Source organism: Dipodomys spectabilis, unplaced genomic scaffold (genome assembly GCF_019054845.1).
Source record: "Dipodomys spectabilis isolate Male_0828 unplaced genomic scaffold, ASM1905484v1 ptg000119l, whole genome shotgun sequence".
Classification (NCBI taxonomy): Eukaryota; Metazoa; Chordata; class Mammalia; order Rodentia; family Heteromyidae; genus Dipodomys; species Dipodomys spectabilis.
Window position 1 is genome coordinate 2,079,482 of NW_024870796.1, and position 27,059 is coordinate 2,106,540.

At 41.1% G+C, this 27,059-nt stretch overlaps 1 protein-coding gene across 9 annotated transcripts in view; it reads left to right on the forward strand.

Annotated features, from left to right (window-relative positions):
• Positions 1 to 26,712, forward strand: part of Cdkl3 (cyclin dependent kinase like 3) — a 48,016-nt gene extending 21,304 nt beyond the window's left edge. For 4 of the 9 annotated variants that reach the window (XR_006148765.1, XR_006148764.1, XR_006148767.1 and 1 more), the window contains 3 exons: positions 1,775 to 1,872; positions 5,530 to 5,585; positions 26,317 to 26,712. Coding sequence is in view for 3 of the 9 variants with exons in the window: in XM_042688849.1 (XP_042544783.1) it covers positions 5,530 to 5,540 (11 nt within the window). In the remaining 6 variants the exon portion in view is untranslated. Of the gene's footprint in view, positions 1 to 1,774; positions 1,873 to 5,529; positions 5,587 to 26,316 lie in introns of those variants that run through there. The other 5 variants (XR_006148763.1, XR_006148766.1, XM_042688849.1 and 2 more) reach the window with 5 other exon arrangements.
• Positions 26,713 to 27,059: the final 347 nt, after the last annotated feature.

A 27,059-nucleotide genomic window follows, 5' to 3' on the forward strand; every position in this document is an offset into this window, starting at 1 on the left:
GAGCCATTGGTGTCCAGCTTTATTATATTTTTCACTAGCATACATTAGTTGTACAAGATGGGTTCCTTTGTGATATTTCCATTCATGCATACAATTAACCAAATCAACCAAATCCCATCTTCTTTTTTTTTGTTTGTTTGTTTGGTTGTGGGGCTTAAACTCTGGGCTTGGGCGCTAACCCTGCACTCTTCAGCTCAAGGTGAGTGCTCTACTGCTTGAACCACAGCGCCACTTCTGGTTTTCTAGTGGTTTTTATTAGAGATAAGAGTCTCATGGACTTTCCTGCCTGGGCTGGCTAGGATTACAGGTGAGCCACCGTCACCCAGCTTCAACCAAATCCCATCTATTACTTCCTCCTTATCCCACTCTCCCTTCCCCAATTTCAGCAAATTTCATTTTTCCATTTTCATACATGCAAACAAACTGTTTTCACTAAAATGCATCCTCATACATCTTAATGGAGATAGTTTTACATACACATCTGCCTAAAAGGATAGAGTTTCATTAGTTTAATGGTGAAATTTTGGGACAGTATTTGGAGGACAGTGGTTTTAACTCAGTAATGTGACCTGGAATACGTTACTTCCTCTGTTGCTCTGTGATTATTTGTCACTATATTGAACTAAGGGTGTTACATGTGTTTTAGACATTCCAGGATTTGGTAGGTTAAGAGTTATAAATTTGAGGGGCTAGGAAGGTAGCTCAGCAATAGAGTGCATGCCTTGCAAGCATGAGGCCCTGGGTTTGATTCCTCAGCACTACATAAACAGGAAAAGCCAGAAGTGGCGCTGTGGCTCCAGTGGTAGAGCACTAGCCTTGAGCTGAAGAGCTGAGGGACAGTGCCCAGACCCAGAGTTCAGGCCCCATAACCGGCAAAAAAAAAAGCAAAAACAAAAAGGATTTATAAATTTGAGATTTATCTTAATATTAAATTAGAATGAGACTCCCCCTTTTTTTGATTTTTTTTTTTTTTGCCAGTCCTGGGGCTTGAACTCAAGGCCTAGCCTCTGTCCCTGAGCATCTTTTTGCTCAAGGCTAGCACTCTACCACTAGAGCCACAGCGCCACTTCTGGCTTTTTCTGTGTATGTGGTGTTGAGGAATTGAACTCAGGGCCTCATGCATGCAAGGCAAGCACTCTACCACTGAGCCACCTTCCCAGCCCCCCCCCCCTTTTTTTTGTCAGTCATGGGGCTTGAACTTTGGGCCTGGGTGCTGGCCCTCAGTTCTTCAGCTCAAGGCAATCACTCTACCACTTGAGCCACAGCTCCACTTCTGGTTTTCCGGTAATTTATTGGAAATAAGAGTCTCAGGGACTTTCCTGACCAGGCTGGCTTTGAACCATGATCCTCAGATCTCAGCCTGCTTAGTAGCTAGGATTATAGGCATGAGCCACTGGCACCCTGCTGACCCATTTATTTTTGTGCTAAGTAAATGTTCTTATCTTTCTTTGAAGAATAGTGACACCTTGTGAAAATGTGATATCATAGCAAGAATTTACTACTTGGACAACTGAAGAGAATTTATTTGGTCCACTTTAACAGTTTTACTCAGAACAAAAATGAAATAAATGTCTTTTAACACTTGATTGACTTTCTAAATTATAAAATAAATATTTACCATATTTTACTATTGCAATTCATAATTTATTTAATTCTTTGGAAAAAACTAAGAAACTGACTTTTGTGGACATCAGAATTTCCATTTGAATTCTTGAAAATAAATTTTCAAGACAAGGATAACAAATTTTCATCGTTTGTATATTTTTTGCAAAAGTTAAACAGATAAAAATGCTCAAGAGGGAGTCAAAGAAAACAGATTCACCTAAAATACCAACCTTACTTAATATGGATCAAAGTCAAGAAAAGTAAAAGGTAAAATTTTTTGTTTATAACTTTTACTAAATGTTACTTAAGGTCATTGACTCTATAAATTTAGTTGTTACTATTGAAAAGCTATATAAAATTTCAAACTTTGTAATCTCTGAACTCTAGAACTGTGTCACTTTTCATAAAATAATCAATTAGCTGCTAAAAATTTCTAAGTTATTTTTGGGCCAGGTGACAGTGGCTTAATCCAGTATTCCTATAGATACTCAGGAGGCTGAGATCTGAAGATTGTGACTCAAAGCCAGCATTGGCAGGAAAATCTGTGAGACTTCTATCTCTAGTTAATCACCAAAAGGTCAAAAGTGCAGCCGTGGCTCAAGTAGTAGAGAGCTAGCACAAAAGAGATAGCACCCAGACTCGGAGTTTAAGACCCACATCTAGCACCAAAAGAAAAACAAATGTTTATAGACCTAAGTTATCCAGCACACTGAAAAAAAAAAAAGAATTCTTAAAATCTATCATTTTTAGGATAAGTAAATAGGAAGAGAAAAACTCCTTTGCCCTGTCCTGAAAAGACTTTAAAAAGGGGTTGGACTGGGTTGGGAAGGTGGCTCAGTGGTAGAGCGCTTGCCTTACATGCATGAGACCCTGGGTTCAATTCCTCAGCACCACATAAGCAGGAAAAGCTGGAAGTGGTGCTGTGGCTCAAGTGGTAGTGTGCTAGCTTTGAGCTGAAGAATTGAGGGACAGCACCCTGGCCCAGAGTTCAAGCCCCACGACCAAAAAAAAAAAAAAAGTGTTGGACTGGGCTGGGAAGGTGGCTCAGTGGTAGAGTGCTTGCCTCCCATGCATGAAGCCCTGGCGTTCGATTCCTCATTACTATATAAGCAGAAAAAAAAAAGCCAGAAGTGGTGCTGTGGCTCAAGGGACAGTGCCCAGGCCCAGAGTTCAGGCCCCACAACCAAAAAAAAAAAAAAAGGTGGGCTTTGGTGACTCACACCAATAATCCTAGTTACTAAGAAGGCTGAGATTTGAGGATCATAGTACAAAGTGAGTCTGGGTGGGAAAGTCCAAGAAATTCATATCTCCGCTTAACCATCAAAAAGCCAGAAGTAGGGGCTGGGAAGGTGGCTTGGTGGTAGAGCGCTTGCCTTGCATGCATGAGGCCCTGGGTTCGATTCCTCAGCACCACATAAGCAGAAAAAAAAAAAAAAAAGCCAGAAATGGCGCTGTGGCTCAAGCCAGAAACTGAGCGCTGGTAGTTCTCACCTGTAATCCTAGCTACTCAAGGAGGCTGAGATCTGAGTATTGCAACTCAAAGCCAGCTTGGGCAGGAAACTCTGAAGACTCTTAACTCCAATTAAACACCAGAAAACTAGACGTGTAGGTATGGTTTAAGTTATAGAGCACTAGGCTTGAGCAAAAAAGCTCAAGTGCTAGCCTTGAGCCGAAGAGCTGAGCCTTGAGCCGAAGAGCTGAGAAACAGTGCCAGGCCAGGCACCGGTGGCTAATGCCTGTAATCCTCGCTACCTAGGAGGCTGAGATCTGAGGATCACAGTTCAAAGCCATTCAATGCAGGAAAGTTAGTGAGACTCTTATCTCCAATAAACCACTGGAAAACTGGAAGTGGCTCAAGTGATAGAGCACTAGCCTTGAGTTAAATAGCTGAGGGACAGCACAAAGGTCTAGAATTTAAGCCCTACAATCAACACACACACACACACACACACACACACACACACACACACACACACACACACACACACACACAGCTCAGAGACAACAACCAGCCCCAAGCATGCATGCACACACATGCATGCAAAAGGTGATCCATAATCTGAGTTACTTTGGGAGGATCAAGTTTCTAGATCAGCCCAGAGCACAGACAGAAAGTTTACTAGACCCCTTTTCAGCAGAGAACGCTGGATGTGATGGTATATGCTTGCTATCTCAGGAACCATAAATAAGAAAGCATAGTCCAGGCTTGCCTAGGCAAAAACCAAAACCATTATCTCCAAAATAACCAGAAGCTGAGCGCTGGTAGTTCTCACCTGTAATCCTAGCTACTCAAGGAGGCTGAGATCTGAGTATTGCAGCTCAAAGCCAGCTTGGGCAGGAAACTCTGAAGACTCTTAACTCCAATTAAACACCAGAAAACCAGAAGTGTAGGTATGGTTTAAATTATAGAGCACTAAGCTTGAGCAAAAAAGCTCACGGACAGCACTCAGTCCCTAAGTTCAAGCTCCAGGACCAAGACAGAAAACAACAACAACAAAACAAAATGCCAGGCACTAGTGGCTCATAGCTAAAATCCCAGCTACTTAGGAGGTTAAAAACTAAGAATTGATGTTTGGAACTAGCCAAAACATCAAACATGATAGGGAATAACAACTTATTCTTCTGTTGTTAGCTCGGCCATTGGCTTGTTTTTACAATTACTTAAGTAGATCCAAGTATTTTCTAGATGAACACTCAACTCTTTATATATCTTAAGTATGTACATAGAAATTGTGCAGACAACTTTCATGACTAGGAGAAATCCTAAATTACTGTGAATGTATAACAGGCAAGAAAGAAGAGAGTATATAACAAAGTCCACTTTTAGTTTGTTTTTGCTAAGTAGTTTCCTTCTACCTTACAAAATAATCCCCAGGTGCAAAGTACAGGTATTTTATCTCTGCCTGTATTTCCTTAGCCAAAGACTCAATATTTCCTCAATTAAGGTCCTGTTTCTATTTACTTTTTAGAATACAGGAAATGCACAAACTGAAAGGAAGAGGAACCTGCAAGATGTAGAGTAGAAAATGCAGCAGCTGAAAATTCAGGGAATCCCAGAATCACTGTATGGCCTTAAAAAGATCCTCTTTATTAATGTTACGTACACAGAAATGCTGACTTAGAGAATCAGATGTATTGCAAATCCTATATAGTTATGTGTATAATCACCTAAATTTGTTTTAGAACTTATAATCTTTAATTATTCATGTTTTCTTAATTTGAGCACTAATTTATAAAAACTGCCTGACTGATACATCCTAATAAAAGTGCAGTTTACATTAAGTCATATAATTTTATTTGATCCTCTGTTGTTTCAGTCATGCTTAATGTTTATTCTTAGGTTTGTTCAGAACTTTACAATTTACAGGAGGAAAGGTTTTCTAAAGATATAATAAAGGAAGATCCCAATGTCTGGGAGCACTAAACATTCCTGGCAAACAAGAATAAGCCAGGTGCTGGTGGCTCAAGCCTATAATCCTAGCTACTCAGGCGGCTGAGATCTGAGGATCATGGTTCAAAGCCAGCCCAGGGAAATAAGGTCTATGAGACTCTTATCTCCAGTTAACAACCAAAAAAAGCTGGAAGTGGAGCTGTGGCTCAAGTGGTAGAGTATGAGGTTTGAGTAAAAGAGCTCAGGGACAGGACTCAGGCCCTGAGTTCAAGACCCAGGACTGGCATTAAAAAAAAAAGTTGATAAGCATGAACTATTGGTTTGGTTCCACACTGAACATTCTGGAGCAGCAGAATGATGATTGTTTGAAAGGTACAAATTGAATGAAGTGTTGAAGCATAACTTTTGGCTTGACCAGCATGTTTATCATTTAGTAGATTACATGTAATTTAACATTAATAAACTCCATGGTTTTAGAAGTGTTTGTTTACGTTCTTCTCCCTGGTTCTTACTAGCTTGGTTTCTAATTTTAGGGTGGAGATGACCATTGTGAGGAGAGGAATTTGAAGAGGAACTGATTTTTTTTCTGGTAGTGTTTTAAATCTTTTCTTCTTTTTTCTTTTAAATCTTGAAAATACAAACTGATAACTCTCCCCTTTTTATTTTATGCACAACAAAAATGTAACTATAGCTGTTGTGATAGCCATTTATCCATCCAATCTGAATTAATATCATACAGCTTTTTTGTTTCATCAACAAAATAGTGTCTGTTTTCTTCTCTTGCCTAAGAACTCTGTTGTTCTGATTCTTTGATTTGGAATTATAAAGTCATCTCCTCTCTGCCTGCTTCTTTACTTGCCATAATTACTGAGTGGGTAACATATCCTGCCACATGATATACACTGTACTTATACTGACCTCTGAGAGTCACAGTTAGCTCTCTCCTAGAATGCTCAAGCTTTCCAGTGTGAGTTTTGTTTTGTTATGTTTTGATATTGGAGTTTGAACTCAGAGCTTCATGCTTGCTAAGGAAATACTCCACCACTTCTGGCAATACTCACTCCTTTTTGCTTTAGTTATTTTTTAGGTAAAGGTCTTCCTTTTTTTGTTCAGCCTAGATTTTGATCCTTTTGCTTATCCCTCCCATATAGATAGCTGGAACGATAGGCACATACCACTCTGCCTAGCTTTTCTACGGAGATGTTGTCACAAAGATTTTTCCTGAGCTGGCCTTGAACTGCAATCTTGATCTTCACCTCATCATATATAAACATGTGTAAGCCACTATGCCAGCCTGACGTAAATTCTTTTTTGTTTGTTTATTATTTGTTGTTTTTCATGGGGCTTGAATTCAGGACCTGGGCGCTGTTCCCAGAGCTCTTTTGCTCAAGGCTAGCATTCTACTGCTTGAGCCATAGGGCCACTTCTGGTTTTCTGGTGGTTGATTGGAGGTAAGAGTTTCCAGGACTCTCCTGGCCTTGCTAGCTTTGAACCACAGTCCTTAGATCTCAGCCTCCTGAGTAGATAGGATTACAAGCATGAGCCACTTTCACCTGGCTCCAAAAAAGGATTTTACTATCTGTCTTGTCCATTTTTCTGTTGCTAACTGAATAACACAAACTAGATAGTTTATAAAGAAGAAATGTTTATTCAGCTCACAGTTCTAGAAGCTAGACTTAAGCCCAAGCATCTGCTTAGTTCTGGGGAGGCCTCCTGCTGCATATAAACAAGGCAAAGGGGATAAGAATATAAGTTTAGTGGTAGAGTGCTTGCCTGGTATGCATGAAGCCTGGGTTCAATTCCTCAGTTCCACATAAACAGAAAAAGCCGGAAGAGCCACTGTGGCTCAAGTGGTAGAGTGCTAGCCTTGAGCAAAAGAATCTCAGGGACAGTGCCCAGGCCCTGAGTTCAAGGCCCAGGATTGGCAAATAGATAAATAAATGAAATAAATAAAAAAAAAAAACCCATGGTGAAGTACTTCATATGCTAGTTTAAGTCTCACTTCCATGGCTAATAAAACCATTAATGCCGTCACGAATGTTCTACCCTCATTACTTCCTTTAATCCTAACTACCTTCCAAAGTCTCCATTCCCAAATACCTGGATGCTGGTGAATGAACCTAGCATGTCACACCTAATGGCTAGTCAGTTGCTGTTGCACTTGCCTCTATCCTCAGCTGACATATGAACGTCTAAGGACTGTATTTAAATTAACTTCTTGGTTTTTCCTCTCTCTCAAAATTAATAAAATTTGTCTATGTAGTGTCTTACCAGACCAAGTAAGCTGGTCTTGGTGTGTACTAAAACTGGTTCTTATAGCTGGTTTTGTATGTACTAAATACAAAACCAAAAGCAAAACATAATCTATCACAATATTGTAGTACCTTTTAGTCTCAAAAAAAGTTTGATTAGAATTAATAGCTGAGTACACAAATTATACCTTTCTAACAGACTCACTGTTAGCTGTAGTAACTACTCTCTTTCAAAGAAATTGAGTGGTTCCATAGCTATAAGTCTGTCCATACCTGTTGTATTTCTGTATTTGTCCATTCTTACACCAGTATCTGCCAAAATGCCTTTTAGAATTTGATAGGAATTGTTTTAAATCTTTATATCAATTAGAAGAGAATGGATATCCTAACAATATTGAGTCTTCCAATCTAAAAGCCTGATATAAACCCTATTTAGATCTTAAATTTCTCTTAGATCTTAAAATTCTCATATTTTATTGTGTGCAATATAGCAATCTTATACACAGTTTGCTAAATTAATTCCTATGTATTTTCTATTCTATTGAAAATGGCTTTTGTTGGTGCCAGTCCTAGAGCTTGAACTCAAAGCCTGGGTGTTTTCCCTGAGATTTTTTGTTGTTGTTGTTGGTCATGGGGCTTGAACTCTCTCTGGGCCTGGGCGCTGTCCCTCAGCTCTTCAGCTCAAGGCGAGCGCTCTACCACTTGAGCTACAGCGCCACTTCCGGTTTTCTGGTGGTTTATTGGAGATAGGAGTCTCACGGTCTCTCCTGCCCCGGCTGGCTTTGAACTGCAATCCTCAGATCTCAGCCTCCTGAGTAGCTAGGATTACAGGCGTGAGCCACCAACTCCCGGCTTCCCTGAGATTTGTGCTGAAGGCTAGCACTCCACCACTTGAGCCAAGCTCCACTTCTAGCTTTTTTGGTGCTTAATTGGAGATGAATCTCATGGACTTTCCTGCCTGAGCAGGTTTCAAACCTCAGTCCTCAGATGGCATTGCTTTTTTGATCACACCTTCCAATTGTTTGTTGCAAGTGTGCAAAAGTAAAATTTGTTTTCTATATTGGTCTTGTATCGTGAGACTTTGCTAAATTCATTTATAGGTTGTAGTAGGGTTTCTTTCCCTCCTTCCTTCCTTCTTTACATGCATTCTTCCTTTCCACTCTGTCCCCTTCCTCCCTTCTTTCATCCTCTTCTTCACCTTACTTTTCTTCCTCCCCTGCTTCTTATGTGTATTACATATTGATATTGATTTACTCTACAAGTTGAGCATCCCTAATCCAAAATTCAAAATATTCCAAAACTCCCCAAGCACTTACACTATACTAAAACTTTTAGAATTTAAAACATGTCAGGGTTTGTGACTAAGGATGTTCAGCTAGCATCGTGTATGCAAATAGAGCAAACAAAATCTGTAAATCTCTCATATATAAAACACTTGTAATTCCAAGCCTTTTGGATAAGGGATGAGAACCTGTTTAGGCCACCATAACATCTGCACAAATAGTTTTACTTCTTCCTTCCTAGTGTTTGTGCCTTTTGTTACTTCTTGTTTTCTTTTTTTTTTTTCCCCTTCAGTCATGGGGGCTGAACTCTGGGCCTGGGCACTACCCTTCACCTCTTCAGCTCAAGCCACAGTGCCACTTCCAGCTTTTTCTGTTTATGTGGTGTTGAGGAATCGAACCCAGGGCCTCATGTGTGTAAGGCAAACAACACTCTACCACTGAGCCACCTCCTCAGCCCACTTTTTCTTTTCTTATTGTACTAACTAGGACATGTTGAGTAAAAGTAGGGAGAATCCTTTTTTTATTTTTTCAATATGAGAGGACAACTATTCATTACTTTTTCAGGAAGCATGCTATTAATTGTAGCTTTTAGGTAAAAGACTTTTATCAGATGGAGATATGTTCTTTTTATTCCTATTTTGTGGGAGCCTATCATTGAATGAGTGTTGAATTTTGTCTAATACTTTTTTCTATATCCACTGAATTCTTAGAATATTCCTCCTTTGTTCTGTAATATGAATTTCATCAATTGACTTTTTTCCTTTTTTTGTAAATTTATTTATTTATTTATATTTTTTGGGGGGGGTCCAGTCGTGGGGCCTGAACTCTGGGCTTGGGCGCTGTCCCTCAGCTCTTCAGCTCAAGGCTAGCACTCTACCATTTGAACCACAGCACCACTTCCGGCTTTTTTATTTTTTCTGCTTATGTGGTGCTGAGGAATCAAACCCAGGGCCTCATGCATGCAAGGCAAGTGCTCTACCACTGAGCCACCTTCCCAGCCCCTAAATTTATTTTTTAAATTAAAAAAACTTAATTGTTACTATAAAGGTGATGTACAGAGGGGTTACAGTTACATAATTCAGGTAAAGTGTACATATCTTTTTGGACAATATCATTCCTTCTCTCCCAAGTTCTTTTTTAAAAAATTTCTTTATTGTGATTAAGTGATCCTATAAATTTCATAGTATTGTGGGATAGTGATACTTAGCTAAAGTCAAACACATTTTAACCTGCACAAGGTGAATTGTCATGATCATGATCTCTAAAGCTTATGAACTCTACAAACTTTGACAGTACAACTATTTTTTTCCAAATCGGATGATATTTACATTTGTTTCCTTTCCATCAATCGATATTTGAGTGTCAAAACAACCCTGCATTTCTAGAATTAAATTCCATTTGATCCATTTTGTAAAAAATCTTTAATAAGCCGGGCACTGGTGGCTCACATCTGTAATCCTAGCTACTCAGGAGGCTGAGATCTGAGGATCGCGGTTCAAAGCCAGACTGGGCAGGAAAGTCCATGAAACTCTTATATCCAATAAATCACTAGAAAACTAGAAGTGGCGCTGTGGCTCAAGCAGTAGAGTGCTTGCCTTGAGCTGAAGAGCGCAGATACAGTGCCCAAACCTAGAGTTCAAAGCCCCACAACCGACCAAAAAAAAAACAACAACTTTAATAAATTTATTGTTATTAAAGAAGTGATGTACAAAGGGGTTACAGTTACATAAGTCTGGTAAAGAGTACGTTTCTTCTTGGACAATGTCACCCTTTCCTTCTTTCCCTTCTAGTTTTTCCCTCCCATCTCTACCCACAAGTTATATAGTTCATTTTCCACAGTGTCCAGTGAATACCACTACTGCATTGTTCACCCTTTCTCCCTCCATTTCTTTGCCCCCGCTTACCAATCCAGACAGATAAGTGAACAAACAAGACAAGAAGAAAAGAAAACCAAAATAGCAACAAAGAAAAAAATCCTCATTTCCATTTCCTAGAGTTCATTTTGATAGATATTATTTTATATGATCAGATGCACATAGGTATTGCACCTTTGTGTTCTTCTCCTAAGAGTATCTATCCTTCTTTAGTTTCACTGCAATTTGATCCTTTTTGTGTATTGTTGGAGTCAATTGATGAGTGTTAGGTTTTTAAAAAGAGGTAGCCAAGTAAGAACTGCACCACGCACGTGGTATTCAGGTAAGGGGTAGGTTTATTCAGTAGACCTGCTAGGGCCAGGCAAGGTTGGCACTCCAAGCGGCTGGCAAAAGAAAGAGAGCGTCTGGCCCCAGATTAGGCCTTATATAGGGTAGGGGGTAGGGAAGGGTGTGTCCAGGTAAAGGGAAGTGGGATCAGGTGGGAGAAAGGTGTGGCCACATCAGGTTAAGATGTGACCTCAGCGGATGTGGATGTGACCTCTTCCAGGTGTCCCAGTTGCCTAGGTAACGCAGGTACTGGGCGAGGTCTGTTCGCAGTCCAGGAATGGACCTTACAATTAGTATTTAATTAAGGATACAAACATTAGGTTAATGAAGGATTTCTGTTCTTTTTTTTCTTTCTGCTGTCCTTGCATGCCCTTTCATAATCTTTATTAACGAGGTACGTAAAATATCTTGAAAAATATTTTAGCTTCATTATAGTTAAATTTGTTAAGGTCACACAAAAGTCCATATGTTAAAGGATTTGTTCTGTTGGAAGTCTGTGGCACTAAGGATGGTGATGGAACCTTTAGGAAGGAGCCTAATGAAAGGAAGATAGGTCATCGGTTGTATGGCCTTTAAGCCAATATTAAGCACCTGGGCCTATCCTATCTCTCTCTCTCTCTCTCTGTCTTTTTCTGTCAGTCGTGGGGCCTGAACTCTGGGCCTGGGTGCTGTTCCTCAGCTCTTCAGTTCAAGGCTAATGCTCTACCACTTGAACCACAGCGCTACTCCTGGCTTTTTCTGCTTATGTGGTGCTGAGGAATTGAACCCAGGGCCTCATGCATGCAAGGCAAGCACTCTACCACTGAGCCACCTTCCCAGCCCCCCTTCTTTCTTTTTGTTCTCCATAAGGTAAAACAGGCTTCCTCTGTCATGTGTTCCTATTATGGTGAACTGCCTTGCCATAGGCCAACTGACCATGGTCTGAAGCTTCCAAACTATGAACCAAAATAAGCTTTTCCTCTTTTTGAGGTTATTGTCTCAGGTATTTTCACACAGTAACATAAATCTGACTAGTACATCCTTCTTCTATTTCCTGATAGAATATATATTTAGGATTGATTTTATTACCTTCAGGGCCTGGGCTCTGTCCCTGAGCCTCTCTGTGCTCAAGGCTAGTGCGCTACCACTTGAGCCACAGGGCCACTTCCAGATTTTTCTGAGTAGTTTATTCGTGATAAAAGTGTCATGGACTTTCCTGCCCTGGCTAGCTTTGAACTGTGATCCTCAGATGCTAGTCTTCTGAGTAACTAGGATTACAGACATAAACCACTGATGCCCAGCCATTATAATCTGTTTTCTATTTTCCTTGGAAAGTCTATATTGAGGTTTATCAGTTTTGCTCTGTGTGTGTGTGTGTGTGTGTGTGAGAGAGAGAGAGAGAGAGAGAGAGAGAGAGAGAGAGAGAGAGAGAGAGAGAGAGTATGTGTATGTGTGTGTGCACGTCTTTCCTGAGGCTTGAACTCAGCCTTGGTATTTTTCCCAAGAAATATCTTATTAATCAGCTTTGAATTTGTATTTGAGAAACATCTCAGAGGGCCAACAAATAGCACCATTCTTACAAACATCTTATTCCAATATAAAAGAGAATAGATTTATTCATTCTAATTTTGAAACCTGAAGACTTAGAATTCCCAGATAATTGATTTATAGCCATCTGGAAGAACAGTAGATAACAATCAGTATGAATTTTTTATTTTATCTGGCTAGTTTCTTTTAATAATTGAGTGAACTCTGGAAACAACAGGAAAACAAGAGATAGGAGGTCTGTAATTCAAGTAATCAGTATATGGACTTGGTTCTTAGATCTCTCTTCTGTCTGATCTAAACTCACAGTTTATACAATGGTAACTGAAATTTATGTAGACTTGGCCCACAGGCTCCAAACTCTGATTTCCAATTGTCCATTCAACAGCTTCATTAAAACAAGAGAAAAAAAGATGTAAGAGGTATCTCAAAATTAAGGTCTCTTTCTTCTCCACTTCTACCTGCTCCTTCCATGCTTTCCACATCTTCATTGAGGGCAATTCCATTCTTCAAGTGCTCAGGAGAGGAATCTTAGGGTGATTCTCTTCTCCTCTCCCTTACATTCTGTTTTATTTTTTTAAGTATCTCCAGTATCTAACCACTTTAAACTCTCCATTGGTAGTCACACTAACAATGGATTTTGCAGAAATCTCTAGACTAATCTCTCTGCTTTCACCCGCCTTCAAGTTTCCTAAGAATACATGGCCTGGGTAGTTCCAAACTGCTCTGCCCCAGCCCTCCAGTCCCCTTAGTGATTTCCCACTTTATCTAGAGTAAAAGCCCCAGACATAGTGGTAGAGTGTTTGCCTAGCATGCATGAGACCTGGGTTCAATTCCTCTGTAACACATAAGATAGATAGATAGATAGATAGATAGATAGATAGATAGATAGATAGATAGATAGATAGATAGATAGAATTAATAAAAGGAAAAACAACTATTTAAAAAAAGCTCTAGTGCTGGGCACTGGTGGCTCACACCTGTACTTTTAGCTATTTGGGAGGCTGAAATCTGAGGATCACGGTTGGAAGCCAGCCTGGGCAGGAAAGTCTGTGAGACTCTTATCTTCAAAAAAACACTAAAAAACCAGAAGTGGCACTGTGGCTCAAGTGGTAGAGTGCTCACCTTGAGCTGAAGAGCACAGGACAGCACCCAAGCCCAGAGTTCAAGTCCCACAATCGAAAAAAAAAAAAAAAGATTAGAACTCCTCATTCTTATTCCTCTTTCCTGCCTTATTTTTTTCACATGGGATTTTCTTGCATTTATCTTGCTTATTGTGTTCTTTCACTAACATGATTCCATAAAGGCATGGATTTAAGTGTTTTCTCACCGTTGTATTCTCCATGCTTAGAATAATGCCTAGCATATATTGACAGTAACATCTTCCTTGAAAAAATCTGAAAAGAATAACATATGGTTATAATTTTACTGGTGGGTTAGAATGGTCTCTGTAGCATGCTAGGGTTTTTGTTTTGTTCTTTGAGACTTAAGTCTTGCTATAGCCCAGGCTGACACTGAACTCCTGGCCTGAAAAAGTCTTCCTGCTTCAAACTCCTGAGTAGCTTGAGTTACAGGCATGTACCACTGTGGATCACAGCACGTTTGTTATACGTACACAGTAGCTAGTATGTGGTCTATAGGCCCCTTTTGAACAAGAGTATAAAGTTGCTTTCTGAAGTTCTCTTTGAAGTCAGATAGCCCAGGTGTCCTCTAGAGGGAGCCCGAGTTCCAGCTGGAGCTAGCCCCTGCCTGGTTTAACAGATAACAAGCCATTTTCTGTTGGACCAAACTTGTTTATGGGGATGGGATACTAATATATCACACTTTCCTCTCCAAATCCTCTAGATGAGAGATGCAATAAAAATACAAGGTAGGAATTGGACTTCCAGACACATGACTCTAAAGTCTTAGGATATTTCAAACCAAGCCCTAGAATATTTATACATGTTCCAGGCAGCATTTACTCTTGGTTGTCTCCTCTGAATAATTTCTTTGAGGCTACTAATTATTACACTGAACAATGTTATTAAAATATTAAAAGCATCTGATGCCTCATGAAAAACAAGATTTATTATAGAATAATCCTCCCCTTAGCAGTCTTCTTTGGCTAGTAATTTAGTTTGAAATTTTCCTTTAGTTTTTCTCTGTTTTCCAAAGACCATTTGGTGGCATCAGAATATTTTTTGAAACTATATAAATTCCTAGAGATTATTTTAATAAGTGTTTTTTTTTTGGGGGGGGGGCCCAGTCATAGGGCCTGAACTCTGGGCCTGAGCACTGTCCCTCAGCTCTTCAGCTCAAGGCTAGAGCTTGAGCCACAGCGCCACTTCCGGCTTTTTTCTTTTTGCTTATGTGGTGCTGAGGAATCAAACCCAGGGCCTCAGGCATGCAAGGCAAGCGCTCTACCACTGAGCCACCTTCCCAGCCCCAAGAAGTGTTTATTGAATGAATATTCCATTTTATTTTTGGTTAGTCATGGGGCTTGAACTCTAGGTCTGGGTACTGTCCCAGAGCTCTTCAGCTCAAGGCAGTTGCTCTACCACTTGAGCCATAGTGCCACTCCGATTTTCTGGTGATTAATTGGAGATAAGAGTCTCAAAGAGGGGCTGGGAAGGTGGCTCAGTGGTAGAGCACTTGCCTTGCATGCCTGAGGCCCTGGGTTTGATTCCTTAGCACCACATAAGCAAAAAGAAAAAAGCCAGAAGTGGTGCTGTGGCTCAAGTGGTAGAGTGCTAGCCTTGAGCTGAAGAGCTGAGGGACAGTGCCCAGGCCGAGTTCAAGCCCCACGACTGGACCAAAAAAAAAAAAAAAAGAGTCTCAAAGAGGGGGAGGGGGGAAAAGGATGGGAAGGGGAAACAAAGGAGGAGCACTCTACCACTGAGCTATCTTCCCAACACCAGGTTATTTTTTTATTATTAAAACATTCTTAAATAAAACCTGTAAGAGAGGGTGTGTAGCAATTTCTCAGCAGATTTACCTGTGCTGATAGGATTTCTGCCACTTCGTCCCTGAGTTTGATCCCCAGCACTGCAAAAAAATAAAAATTATATATATATAGATATATATATATGAATATGTAGAATTACAGTGCTTGACCACATTAAAAGAAGAAGTAGGAGCAGGGCTGGGAAGGTGGCTCAGTGGTAGAGCGCTTGCCTTGCATGCATGAGGCCCTGGGTTCGATTCCTCAGCACCACATAAGCAGAAAAATCTGAAGTGGTGCTTGTGGCTCAAGTGGTAGGGCACTATCGTTGAGTTGAAAAGCTGGGAGATAGTGCCCAGGCGCAGAGTTCAGGCCCCATGACCAAAAAAAAAAAAAAAAAAAAAGAAGTAGGAGCAGGTGAATACAGTTATATGTTCTAAGATTTTAGCATTATCAGGGAAATAAAAAACATAGTTATTTGTATTAAACTCAGACAAGTCAAAGGTGCTGATAGAATTCAACCTACAGTAAGTCTGCCTTATTCATGTTCATTGCATGTAGTTTTGAACAGGCATAGTAAAAACCAGTAAGATTTTTTGTTGCATTATTGGGGCTTGAACTCAAAGCCTGGGCACTTCCCTTGAGCTTCTTTTGCTGAAGGTTAGCACTTTACCACTTAAGCCACAGCTCTAGTTCCAGCTTTTTGTGGCTAATTAGAGATAAGAGTTTCACAGATTTTTCCTGCTCAGGCTGGCTTCAAGCTGTGATCCTCATATCTCCGCCTCCTGAGTAGCTAGAATTACAAGTATAAACCACTGGCACTCAGCAAAAAAATAAGATTTTAAAAGCAAAACATTTTAATTCCTGTGTGTGCACTCCAGAGCTCAGTTAATGCAGTTAGTCCTGTACTATGGTCAGTTGTATTTAAATCATCATGTGTTTGCTGAGTGATTTCCTCCTTCAATTTTCTGAAAATCCTCCTCCTAAAAAGAAAAAGATACCCTGGGCTGGGAAGGTGGCTCAGTGGTACAGCGCTTGCCTTGCATGCATGAGGCCCTGGGTTTGATTCCTCAGCACCACATGAGCAAAAAAAAAAAAACAAAAAAAGAAAAAGATACCCAGAAAACAATGTAAAAGTTAGTGTGCTTAAAGGATAAAGTAATTTTTTTTTTGTTTTGGCAGTCGTGGGGCTTGAACTCTGGGCCTAAGCACTGGCCCTCAGCTCTTCAGCTCAAGGTGAGCGCTCTACCACTTGAGCTACAGTGCCACTTCCAGTTTTCTGGTGGTTTATTGGAGATGAGTTTCACCGGGGGGTGGGGGGGGGAGGGGGCTGGGAAGGTGGCTCAATGGTAGAGTGCTTGCATTTGCATGCATGAGGCATGCATGAGGCCCTGGGTTCGATTCCTCAGCACTACATAAGCTAAAAGGGGGAAAAAAAAAAACCAGTTTCACGGACTTTCTTGCCTGGCTGGTTTTGAACCACGATCCTCAGATCTCAGCCTCCTGAGTAGCTAGGATTACAGGCGTGAGCCACTGGCGCCCGGCCATAAAGTAAATTTTTAAAAAATATTTGTTATAGGGGCTGGGAAGGTAGCTCAGTGGTAGAGCGCTTGCATTGCATGCATGAGGCCCTGGGTTCGATTCCTCAGCACCACATAAGCAGGAAAAAAAAAAGCCGTAAGTGGCGCTGTGGCTCAAGTGGTAGAGCACTAGCCTTGAGCTGAAGAGCTGAGGGACAGCACCCAGGCCCAGAGTTCAGGCCCACAACCGGACCCCCCCCCCCCAAAAAAAGAAATTTGTTATAAGGCAGCATGTCTTTAGTAGAAGTTGTGTGGCATTATGGGAAAAATAAGCATCTACAGTACAGCACTGAACTCAATGCATCCTGAACATGCATGGTTTTTCATAGCTGTGGTCTCTTTAAGACAGAATCAGGTATGATGATATAGGTACATGAAAGACTTTGGAGAAGAGAGAATACATATGGAGATGGAGGTTGGCTGGTTACTGCTGATTTGTATCTGTGTCTTGTAGAGGGATAATAAGACACTTAAGGAGTTAAAAGCTGAGTCCTGCAGGGCCTTGATGTCTCACAAAGAAGCATTTATCTCCTACAGTGGAAGAGCAGACTCAGCTGAATAGTAGGGTGAAGATCTAATTGTTTTATAGAACTTCAGAAGCATCTGAATACCCAGCAGGCCTATCATACAAACCACTCTTGTAGGAGAAAGAACTCTAAAGTGCAGAATAGGGGCATCTAGTTGGATACTGCCAAGAATGCTGTCTCTGCAACCTTTGAATCTTCTAGGCTTAACAGAAGTGTCCCAGTTTCACTTATAAGAACTAACATTTCCACTTTCTTGGATGCTGCTGCAGGTTCACCTCAATAACTGTTCTGACTTTTCCCCACTGCCAGGTCCAGTAACTTAGGTTAAACTCTAAGTTGAAAACATTCTAGGCATAGTAAGAAAAAAAAAAGGGGGGGGAAACCAAGATTCACAAGAATAGTTTGTATGTCAGCAAAAGCCTTAGAATTCAATTTTTAGGGTGTTTGATCAGAGACTGGATTGATCTATTCAAAGCTACTAAAAAAAATCCATTGGGGCTGGGAAGGTGGTGGCTCAGTGGTAGAGTGCTTGCCTTGCATGCATGAGACCCTGGGTTTGATTCCTCAGCACCACATAAGTAGGAAAAGCTGAAAGTGGCGCTGTGGCTCAAGTGGTGTGGAGCACTAGCCTTGAGCAGAAGAGCTGAGGGACAGTGCTCAGGCCCGGAGTTCAGGCCCCATGACTGACAAAAGAAAAAAAAAAGGGTGGGAATGTAGCTTAGTGGTAGAGTGCTTGCCCAGCATGCATGAAGCCCTGGGTTCCATTCCTGAGTACCACATACACAGAAAAAGCCAGAAGTGGTGCTGTGGCTCAAGTGGTGGAGCGCTAGCCTTGAGCAAAAAAAAGCTCAAGGACAATGCCTAGGCCCTGAGTTCAAGCTCTGGGAATGACAAAACAAAAATACAGGGCTGGGAAGGTAGTTCAGTGGTAGAGTACTTGCCTTGCATGCTCGAGACCCTGGGTTCGATTCCTCAGCAACACATAAGAAAAAAGCCGGAAGTGGCTGTGTGGCTCAAGTGGTAGAGTGCTAGCCTTGAGCTGAAGAGTTAAGGGACAGCACCCAGGCCCAGAGTTCAGGCCTCACAACCAGACTCAAAAAAAAAAAAAAAATACAACCAAAAAGTCAAATAAAATAAATATTAAAAAATTCATTGATTTTTGGCACACTTTCTCAGGACATGGAATTTACACCCTAGCAAGGGTCTTAGGGGGAGTATGGCAGATTCACTAGTAAGGTGGTTTTAAGAAGCCTGACAAAAGATATGGGCCAGTACTCAGAATATTGTAAATGCCTGGATTGCCCTTATAGATGATAGAGGAGAGAATAAGGAGGTTGAGGGAAATAGACATGGTAGAATAGATGTACTGTTTAAACCAGATGTCTAAATGGATCTAGAGGACAACCTTTATTCACCAAGGCCATTACCAAAGTCCTGGTGAGCTGGGGGCTGGACATACACCTGATACCCTCACTTCAGGGTCAGCTCAAACCAGAAGGATTGTGGTTCCATGCCAGCCTAGGCAGAAAGTTGACAATACTCTATCTAAACAGAAGGAGTGGGGCATGGTAGTGGATGCCTGTCATCTGAGTTATAACAGAAAGCCTAAAATAGGAAGATCCCAGTCTAGACATGCCTAGGCATACACAGGCTGGAGGGTAACATTCTGTAATTCATAGCCTCATGTAAGACCAAAAGGGGAAATAAATAGAGGTACCTTTAAAGAAAACTAAAGCTGGGCGCTGGTGGCTCACTCCTGTAATCCTAGCTACTCAGGAGGCTGAGATCTGAGGATTGAGGTTTGAAGCTAGCCCACGCAGGAAAGTGTATAAGACTCTTAGCTCCAATAAACTACTGAGAAAAAAGCTGAAAGTGATGCTGTGGCTCAAGTAGTAGAACAGTAGCCTTGAGCACAAAGAGACTCAGGGACAGCATCTAGGTCCTGAGTTCAAGCCCTAGGACAGGCAAAAAAAAGAAAGAAAAAGGAAGGAAGGGAGGGAGGAAGGAAGGAAGGAAGGAAGGGAAGGAAGAAAAGAAGGAAAAAAGGAAAAAGGGGCTGGGAAGTGGCTCAGCGCCTTGTATGCACGAGGCCCTGGGTTTGATTCCTCAGCACCACATAAGCAGAAAAAGCCAGAAGTAGTGCCATGGCTCAAGTGGTAGAGCACAAGCCTTGAGCTGAAGAGCTGATGGACAGTGCTCAGGCCCAGAGTTCAGGCCCCATGACTGACAAAAAAAAAAAAAAAAGAAGAAGAAGAAGAAATTTAAATGACAGCAAATGACATAAGACCTATAGCCATATGTAGACAGGTGATCTTAATTGGTTTCATTCTGTCATGAGTATAGTTGGGTTAGGGAAAAGAAGACAAGGTAAAAAGGAACCAGTAAGTAGAAGATGAGGAGATATGAATAGAGCTAAAAAAAGAGTGTTTTAAAATAAAATATATGAATATGAGAGCTTGTCTAAAAACAGGAAGTTCCAAAATGGAAATGGGAAGGTTAGGGGCAAATCAGAGGGCTAAACACATGTCACAGAAGGATTATGATACGATTTGTGCTAAGATATATTTGATGGAGTAAAGTAAGTTAGAAGTTAGAGGACATTTTCTGGGTAAGAAGGGTTTTTACATGGTAAGATAAAGGTTTGCCTTAAAGCAAGGTTTGCTCCAAAAGGGAAATAGACAGATAAGGACAAAACTAGAAATAGACAGATAGGAACAAAAACAAAGGAATATGGAAGGGCTTATGAGAGGGAAGTTACAGGAAACTTGGAAAATTTACTCAGTGCTGTCTTGGTAAACCTGTAGAAGGTCAAGGGAGATGAAGATATGCATATTCTATGTTTGGTGACCCTCTCCCTCCTCCCCAGAAGTAGAGTATATCATGAGATAGAATCCCCTCTCCTAACCTCCACTATAAGTTAAAGGAATGGATTGAAACTAATGACATATTTCTTAAACCACGCTTTATATTCTGCTTTTAGAAAAATTAAAATTTCTGTTGAAACACCTTAAAATTAATCTTAAAATTAATGCATTTATTCATCATTGCCACCATAGTTAAGACTCAACAAAGAGTATCAGTGTAAGGTGGCCACACTCTGTCTCCTTTCTTTCTTTCTTTTTTTTAGAAGAGGAAATGAGATACTGACTCTACTCCCCAGAGGCCAAACTCTTAGATTTATCTAATGAAAGTTGCTGTCACAAAAGTCAACTGTTATTAAAGAGGATTCTAAACATTTTTTTAAAAATCCTCTAGAGATGAATCTTCTGTTGTTGTTGTTAATTGTAGGGCTTAAACTCAGGGCATGGGTGCTACCCCTGAGCTCTTTTTGCTCAAGGCTAGCACTCTACCACTGAGTCATAGCTCTGCTTCCAATTTCATGGTGGTTAATTGGACTTTCATGCCCAGGCTGGCTTTGAACCTCTATCTTCAGATCTCAGCCTCCTGAGTAGCTAGAATTACAGGTGTGAGCCACCACCAGCTTAGAGATTAATTCTTTTTTTTTTGCTTATATTAACTTATTGTCATTATTAAGGTTATATACAAAGGGGTTACCATTTCATAAGAGATTAATTCTTAAAGATGTCTGTTTTGATATTCAAAGAGGCCACCTGTCATAATTGTGATACTGTTTCTCTCTCTCTGTCTCTCTGTCTGTCTGTCTGTTTCTGTCTGTCTCTGTCTCTGTCTCTGTCTCTCTCTCACTTGTGCAATACTGGACTTAAATTCAGGGCCTAGGCACTGTACCTTAGCTTTTTTCATTCAAAGCTAACACTCTACCACTTACAGCTATTGGATGGTTAATTAGAGATAAGAGTCTCAGACTTTCCTTCTTGGGCTAGCTTTAAATCACAAGTGTCAAATCTCAGTCTTTTGAGTAGCTAAGATTATAGGCCTAAACCACTGATGCCGGGCAAGGCCTACAGGTCCTGCTCCTTCTTCATCTGACTTTTGGTCACAATGAACGTAGGTGCTGGATCCAAGCTGTCAAGGAGTTTTCAGTGGTCCTGGAAATGGTTGCCATTGTGAGAGACTCTAGTGAGATTGACGGCATTCTGAAACAAAAGAGGCATTTCCTGGGTATAATCTAGGAACTGGATCTGGGAACTCACAGGTACAGGGAATTAGAGTAGTTATGCTCACCAATTTTTGTTTTTTTTCTTTTTTCTCTAAGGCCCAGAGCGAGACTAAACAAGAAGGTAGTATTATTAGCATTTCTGATGATTCTCCTTTAGGATGTATAGTAAAGAGATGAAATTTTGAAAAACTTGATTAGAAATTTTTTTTCTGCAGTATGGTGTGGCCTCTATATTAATCATAAAAATAGAGAGATCTGAAGCTGGGTGCTGGTGGCTCATACCTGTCATCCTAGCTATTCAGGTGGCTGAGATCTGAGGATCGCAGTTCAAAGCCAGCCTAGGCAGGAAAGTCCATGAGACTCTTATTTCCAATAAACCACCAGAAAACCAGAAATGGTGCTGCAAGTGGTAGAGCACTAGCCTTGATCCTGAAGAGCTGTGCAGGCCCAGAGTTCAAGCCCCACAACCAAAAAAAAAAAAGAGATCTATAGATCTGGTCTATAACTGGGAGTCTGAAATTTAATACAATTTCATTAGACTTTTTTTGGTCAGTTGTGGAGCTTGAACTCAGGGTCTGGGCGCTGTCCCTGAGCTCTTTTGTTCAAGGCTAGTGCTTTACATCTTGAGTTACAGTGCCACTTCCAGTCTTTTGGTGGTTAATTGAACTTTGATCCTCAGATCTCAGCCTCCTGAGTAGTTAGGATTACAGGAGTTAGCCACCAGCACCCAGTAGTTTTTTTTGGTTTTTGTTTTGTTTTTGGCAGAAAAAAGGTCTAAAATCCTATGTGTGTGCAACTTTTTGTGGCATTATATCAGAGCACTAAATTGTTTTTAAATGTAAAATCCATCATGCTCCTGCGTCCACATAGTAAAATCCACAGAAAGATGAACTGGTGACTCCCAAATTAAACTGTAAATATTTTGATCCCTACCAATATACAGACCACATATACTATAGTAATGCAAACTGGTACAGAATGCAACCTATTTCTTGACCATTCCCCCTAAACATAGAGGGCAATGGACAGCTGCAGATGGATATGGAGAGATGAGTACAGGTTCCCCTGGGAATGAACTGTTGTCTTCTCTGGGAATGCACTGTTTAGATCTATCTCCAGGAAGGAGAGGGTAGATGTGCTTCTAGGGCATACCCCACACTGTATAATTGCAAAATTCCACCTAAGGGTACAACAGGTTAAAAACTGTAACACCTCACTAGTCAAAATAAAGACCAATTTAAAAAAATGTCTGCCCTACACAGGGTAATAAATACTTAGCAGTATAGCCTGCGAGCAGAGATAGAAAAGGAAATCACAACTACTGCTACTAACAAAATCCTGGCTACAAAAGTGTGACCTCAGATATTTAGAACAACAACTGAAGAGTTTAAATGAGATACCCACATGGTATTTCCCAAAGCCATCCTAAGGCTGTTGAATAAAATGGCAGTGTTGGAGGTGGGCCCCCTCCCTATAAGTTCTTAGTCAGGGAGGCCCTAAGGCCTTTTGTACACCATAATGGCTATTGCCACTAAAGTTGGTTGTACACCAGAAATGGATGGCAATTTCCTATTGCTGAAGAGACTTCTTCACATGCTCTGGTTATATGACAAAGAGAAATCAAGCTGGGACCAAACTGGAAGCTGCTTCGTCATTGGTTAGTATTCATATGCCAGAGGGCACTAAGCTGGCTACCAGGGAAAATTGTCCCCAGAGGTCCCATGTGTTACTCCATCATCATCATGCACTGTAGGATGTGTCCACTGGTGCAACATTTACTAGTGTGGGTACAACCGCCCACATTCTTCTAATTGGACCTTAGGCCTGCCCCGTAGAAGGAAAGCCATATTTGGTCCTGTATGCCAAGACAAAATCTATGGCTAAAAGAGTCAGGAAGCCACTACTATTGTTGTATTAAATGATATCTTATCATTCCCTGTTGGATTTTGCTAATGCTTGCCTTAGTATTCCTTTAACCACTGAGTCTCAGAACCAAATCACATCTGCCTGGGGTGGACAGAGTACTTTTCCAAGGTTTCCTACATACAAAGTTCCATCATCTGCCATGGGATGATGGCTCAGGACCACGACATTAAAAAGCATTAAAGGATATTCAACTGCACCTAATGAGTAGGAGATGGGAGATCATTCTCACAAAATTATAGCAACCACAGTGGCAACCCAGCAAATCCAACTACTGGGCTTCAAAAATTTCCCCTGAAAATGGTATATTCCAGAAGATAAACATTAACAAGAACCCCTAAAACAGGTTGTCACATCATTCCCTTCCCCTACCTTAGTTTCAGTTATCAACCACTAGCAAATAGCAAAGAGAAAATATACACCCATTGGTAGGGCCAGTGCCACCATTCAGCAGAAAGTAGTTTCTGAAAAAGATATACAGCCCTCTTTAAATCATAAATGACCAGATGCTGGTAGCCAATGCCTATAATCCTACCTACTCAGGAGACTGAGATCTGAGAATCACAAATCAAAGCCAACCCAGGCAGGAAAGTCTGTGAGACTCTTCAATTAACCACTGGTTAATTGAAGGCACTAGCCTTGAGTGAAAGAGCTCAGGGACAGTGCTCAGCCCCTAAGTTCAAGCCCCACAACTGGCCAAAAAAAAAAAAAAGATTGTAAGGGTCCACACTCCTTACATGAGGAGTGATATACGGGGTTAGCCAGAGAGTTATGAAGTCTATGGCTTGGATGTTGATAATACCCTGACCTGCTGATGTTAATGAAAGGACTTGTGACATACAGCAGGGTTTTGCTGATCCATAGCTCTCACCAACTGAAACATAACAGTCCTAACCTGGCCATCCAAAGCCATGAACTCCCACCACCTGAAATGCAAAAAGGGGAGTTGATGACATACAGCCCACTCCCCAGGAGTTAATGGAACATTAATTTTTCATTACCAGCCATCCCTATACCAAAAGACAACAATAAAAGCTTGAAGCTGCCCAGTCCTACTCCTGTGTCTCACACCTATAATCCTAACTATTCATGAGTTGGAGATCAGGAGGTTCATGGTTGCAGGTCAATCCTGGACTAAAGGGTTTAGAAGACGCCAGATCCTGGCAGCTTACACCTGTAATCCTAGCTACTCAGGAGGCTGAGCTCTGAGGATCATGGTTCAAAGCCAGACCAGGCAGGAAAGTCAATGAGACTCATCTCCAATTGACTACTAAAAACCAGAAGTGGAGCTGTGGCTCAAAGTGGTAGAACTCTAGCCTTGAGCAAAAGAGCTCAGGGACAGTGTCCAGACCCTGATTCAAGCCCCACAACTGACCCCCAAAAATGTTCAGAAGATCTTCATCAATCAATAAAAGCTGAGCATAGTAGTATGTGCTTTAGGATTGTGGTCCAGGCTATCTTAGGCATAAATATGAGATCCTATTAAAAGAAAAACATAAAGCACAAAGGGCTGGGAGCATGGCTTAAGTTGTAGAGCACTTGCCTGGCAATTATAAGACCCCAAGTTTAAACTCCAGTAATGACAAAAAAAAAGAAAGTTGGAGATTTTAGGATCACCAATATAGCACTTCTTTTTGAACCTGTCCAGTCTCTTGGAGAATGCACTTTTGCCTTTCTTGCTGCATTTTGCTTTGAATTAATAAACTGGCTCCTGCTTAAATCTCCAGTGTCCATCCTTGAATTCTTTTCTCTGATGAAACTATTGTCTTTCAGGCCCTGGAACCAGTAACCAAAATCCAGTGACAGAATCAAACACAGCATAGCATCCAACCCCTTTTGTGCCATGGAATTTACTGGTAATATTAATAAGATCCTAAAGAACCAGCCTCAAAGAACACTGAACCAATCTTTTTTTTTTTTTTTGTCATTTGTGGAACCTGAACCCTGGGCCTAGGTGCTGTTCCCCCAGCTCTTCAGCTCAAGGCTAGCGCTCTACCACTTGAGCCACAGCACTCACTTCCAGCTTTTTCTGTTTATGTGGTGCTGAGGAATCTAACCCAGGGCCTCATGAATGCAAGGCAAGCACTCTACCACTGAGCCACCTTCCTAGTCCCGCCGCCCCCACTCCCCCAGTCTTTATAGTCACAAGTTAAGTGGCAGCTCAGAAGAAATATATGGAACAGATGGCATGCCTTTCTTCAGGTATATAGCATGCGCGTTGAAATCAGAAACCTTGGCATGGATCTCTATCCTCAAAAGAATTTGCAGGTGGCCGTCTATGTAGCAGCAGAAGCCAAGGCAGTACTCTCAGATTTGACATTTTTTTGGGGGGGGGCACGAGTATTTGATCAAAGAAACTGGAATGAAGGTCTAGATATAAATAATAAATTGACTTTGACCCACTTTCTCAGATTGTGGGTTTTAACCCTCACAAGAACCTGAGGGGATATGGCAGATACACATGGAAAAATATATGGCTCTAGGAAGCAGGAGTAGTTCCATTTACCATTAGTCCCAACTAGGGAGTTTTTAAATTTCACATCCTTGTATCCCTGGATTTTGAAGAACTGGGGAGTCCTTGATGTCCAAAAAGAGTTACATTCTTGCTAGAGGCCACAAGCAAGAATAACATTTAACTAAATTACAATTACCATGACATTTTGGATTCCTTGTGCATAGACAGTAGCAGGCAAGAGAGAAGTCACCTTACTGGTAGGGGTAGTTTGCCTATTGAACAGGAGCAGGTAAGACTGCTATTAGGCGGATGGAGTGGCATATGTGTTTAACATAATTATCCAAGTGTCTCCTGATATTGCCTTGTACTCTTGGTAACTGGGAATAGAAAACTATGGCAACCTCAGACTGAGAATGGCATGATTACCAAAGTGATACCTGTGAGGGATGGAATCCAGAATGAATGAGTGGTGGAGGTAAGAGAGAATGAGGACCAGTTGCAACTCTGAGATCAACTCCTATAATAAGGGTTGTAAGTTTGTCTGATTGATCTTCTTTTCTGAATTTTCCCCTAGGAAGAAAAGACAATAGGAATCATGGAGGAATCCTCTTCAAAATTTGAGAAGTAAATCTCTTTGCTGCAAGAGACGAATAATATTTGGTGGCTTCCAAAATGTATACTACTTAGATCTTGATGCAGAGCCTAATTGACTGGTCTCAGCTGCTGGACTCTTGAAATTCATTATCACATCTGAGTAAGGTCCGGATTTCTCATGTGTTAATCTCTGCTAAAGACTTGAGTTTCCGAGGCCTAAAAAGGAAGTCTTGTTCTTCAGAAATACAGCATGCCCTCTGCCTTCCTTCTGTTCAGCCTTTCTTTCTTCTCATAAGGGTCAGACCTGTGTTGCAATCGTAAAATTTCTAGCATCCTCTGGCTCCCTTTTCATTTTTCCTTACAGCATTTACTTTAATAAATCTAGCAGATCCCCTCCTTGGCTCTTGCTTTTGGAGTATCCAAACTGACAAAATGTACCTAGTGTGAAATTTACAAGGCCAGCCAAAGAAAGTCTTCCAAGGGTCTGTAAGCCAAATGCTTCTTAGAGATGTCACAGTGCATGGAGAAAACCAAGTTTGTTCTTTTTCTGGGGGGTGGCAGGGAGACGGGAGCAGTCATGGGGCTTGAACTCAGGGCCTGGAGGTTGTCTCTGAGCTCTTCAACCCAAAGCAAGTGCTTTACCACTTGAGCCACAGCACCACTTCCAGTTTTCTGGTGGTTAATTGGAGATAAGAGTCTCATGGACTTTCCTGCCTGGGCTGG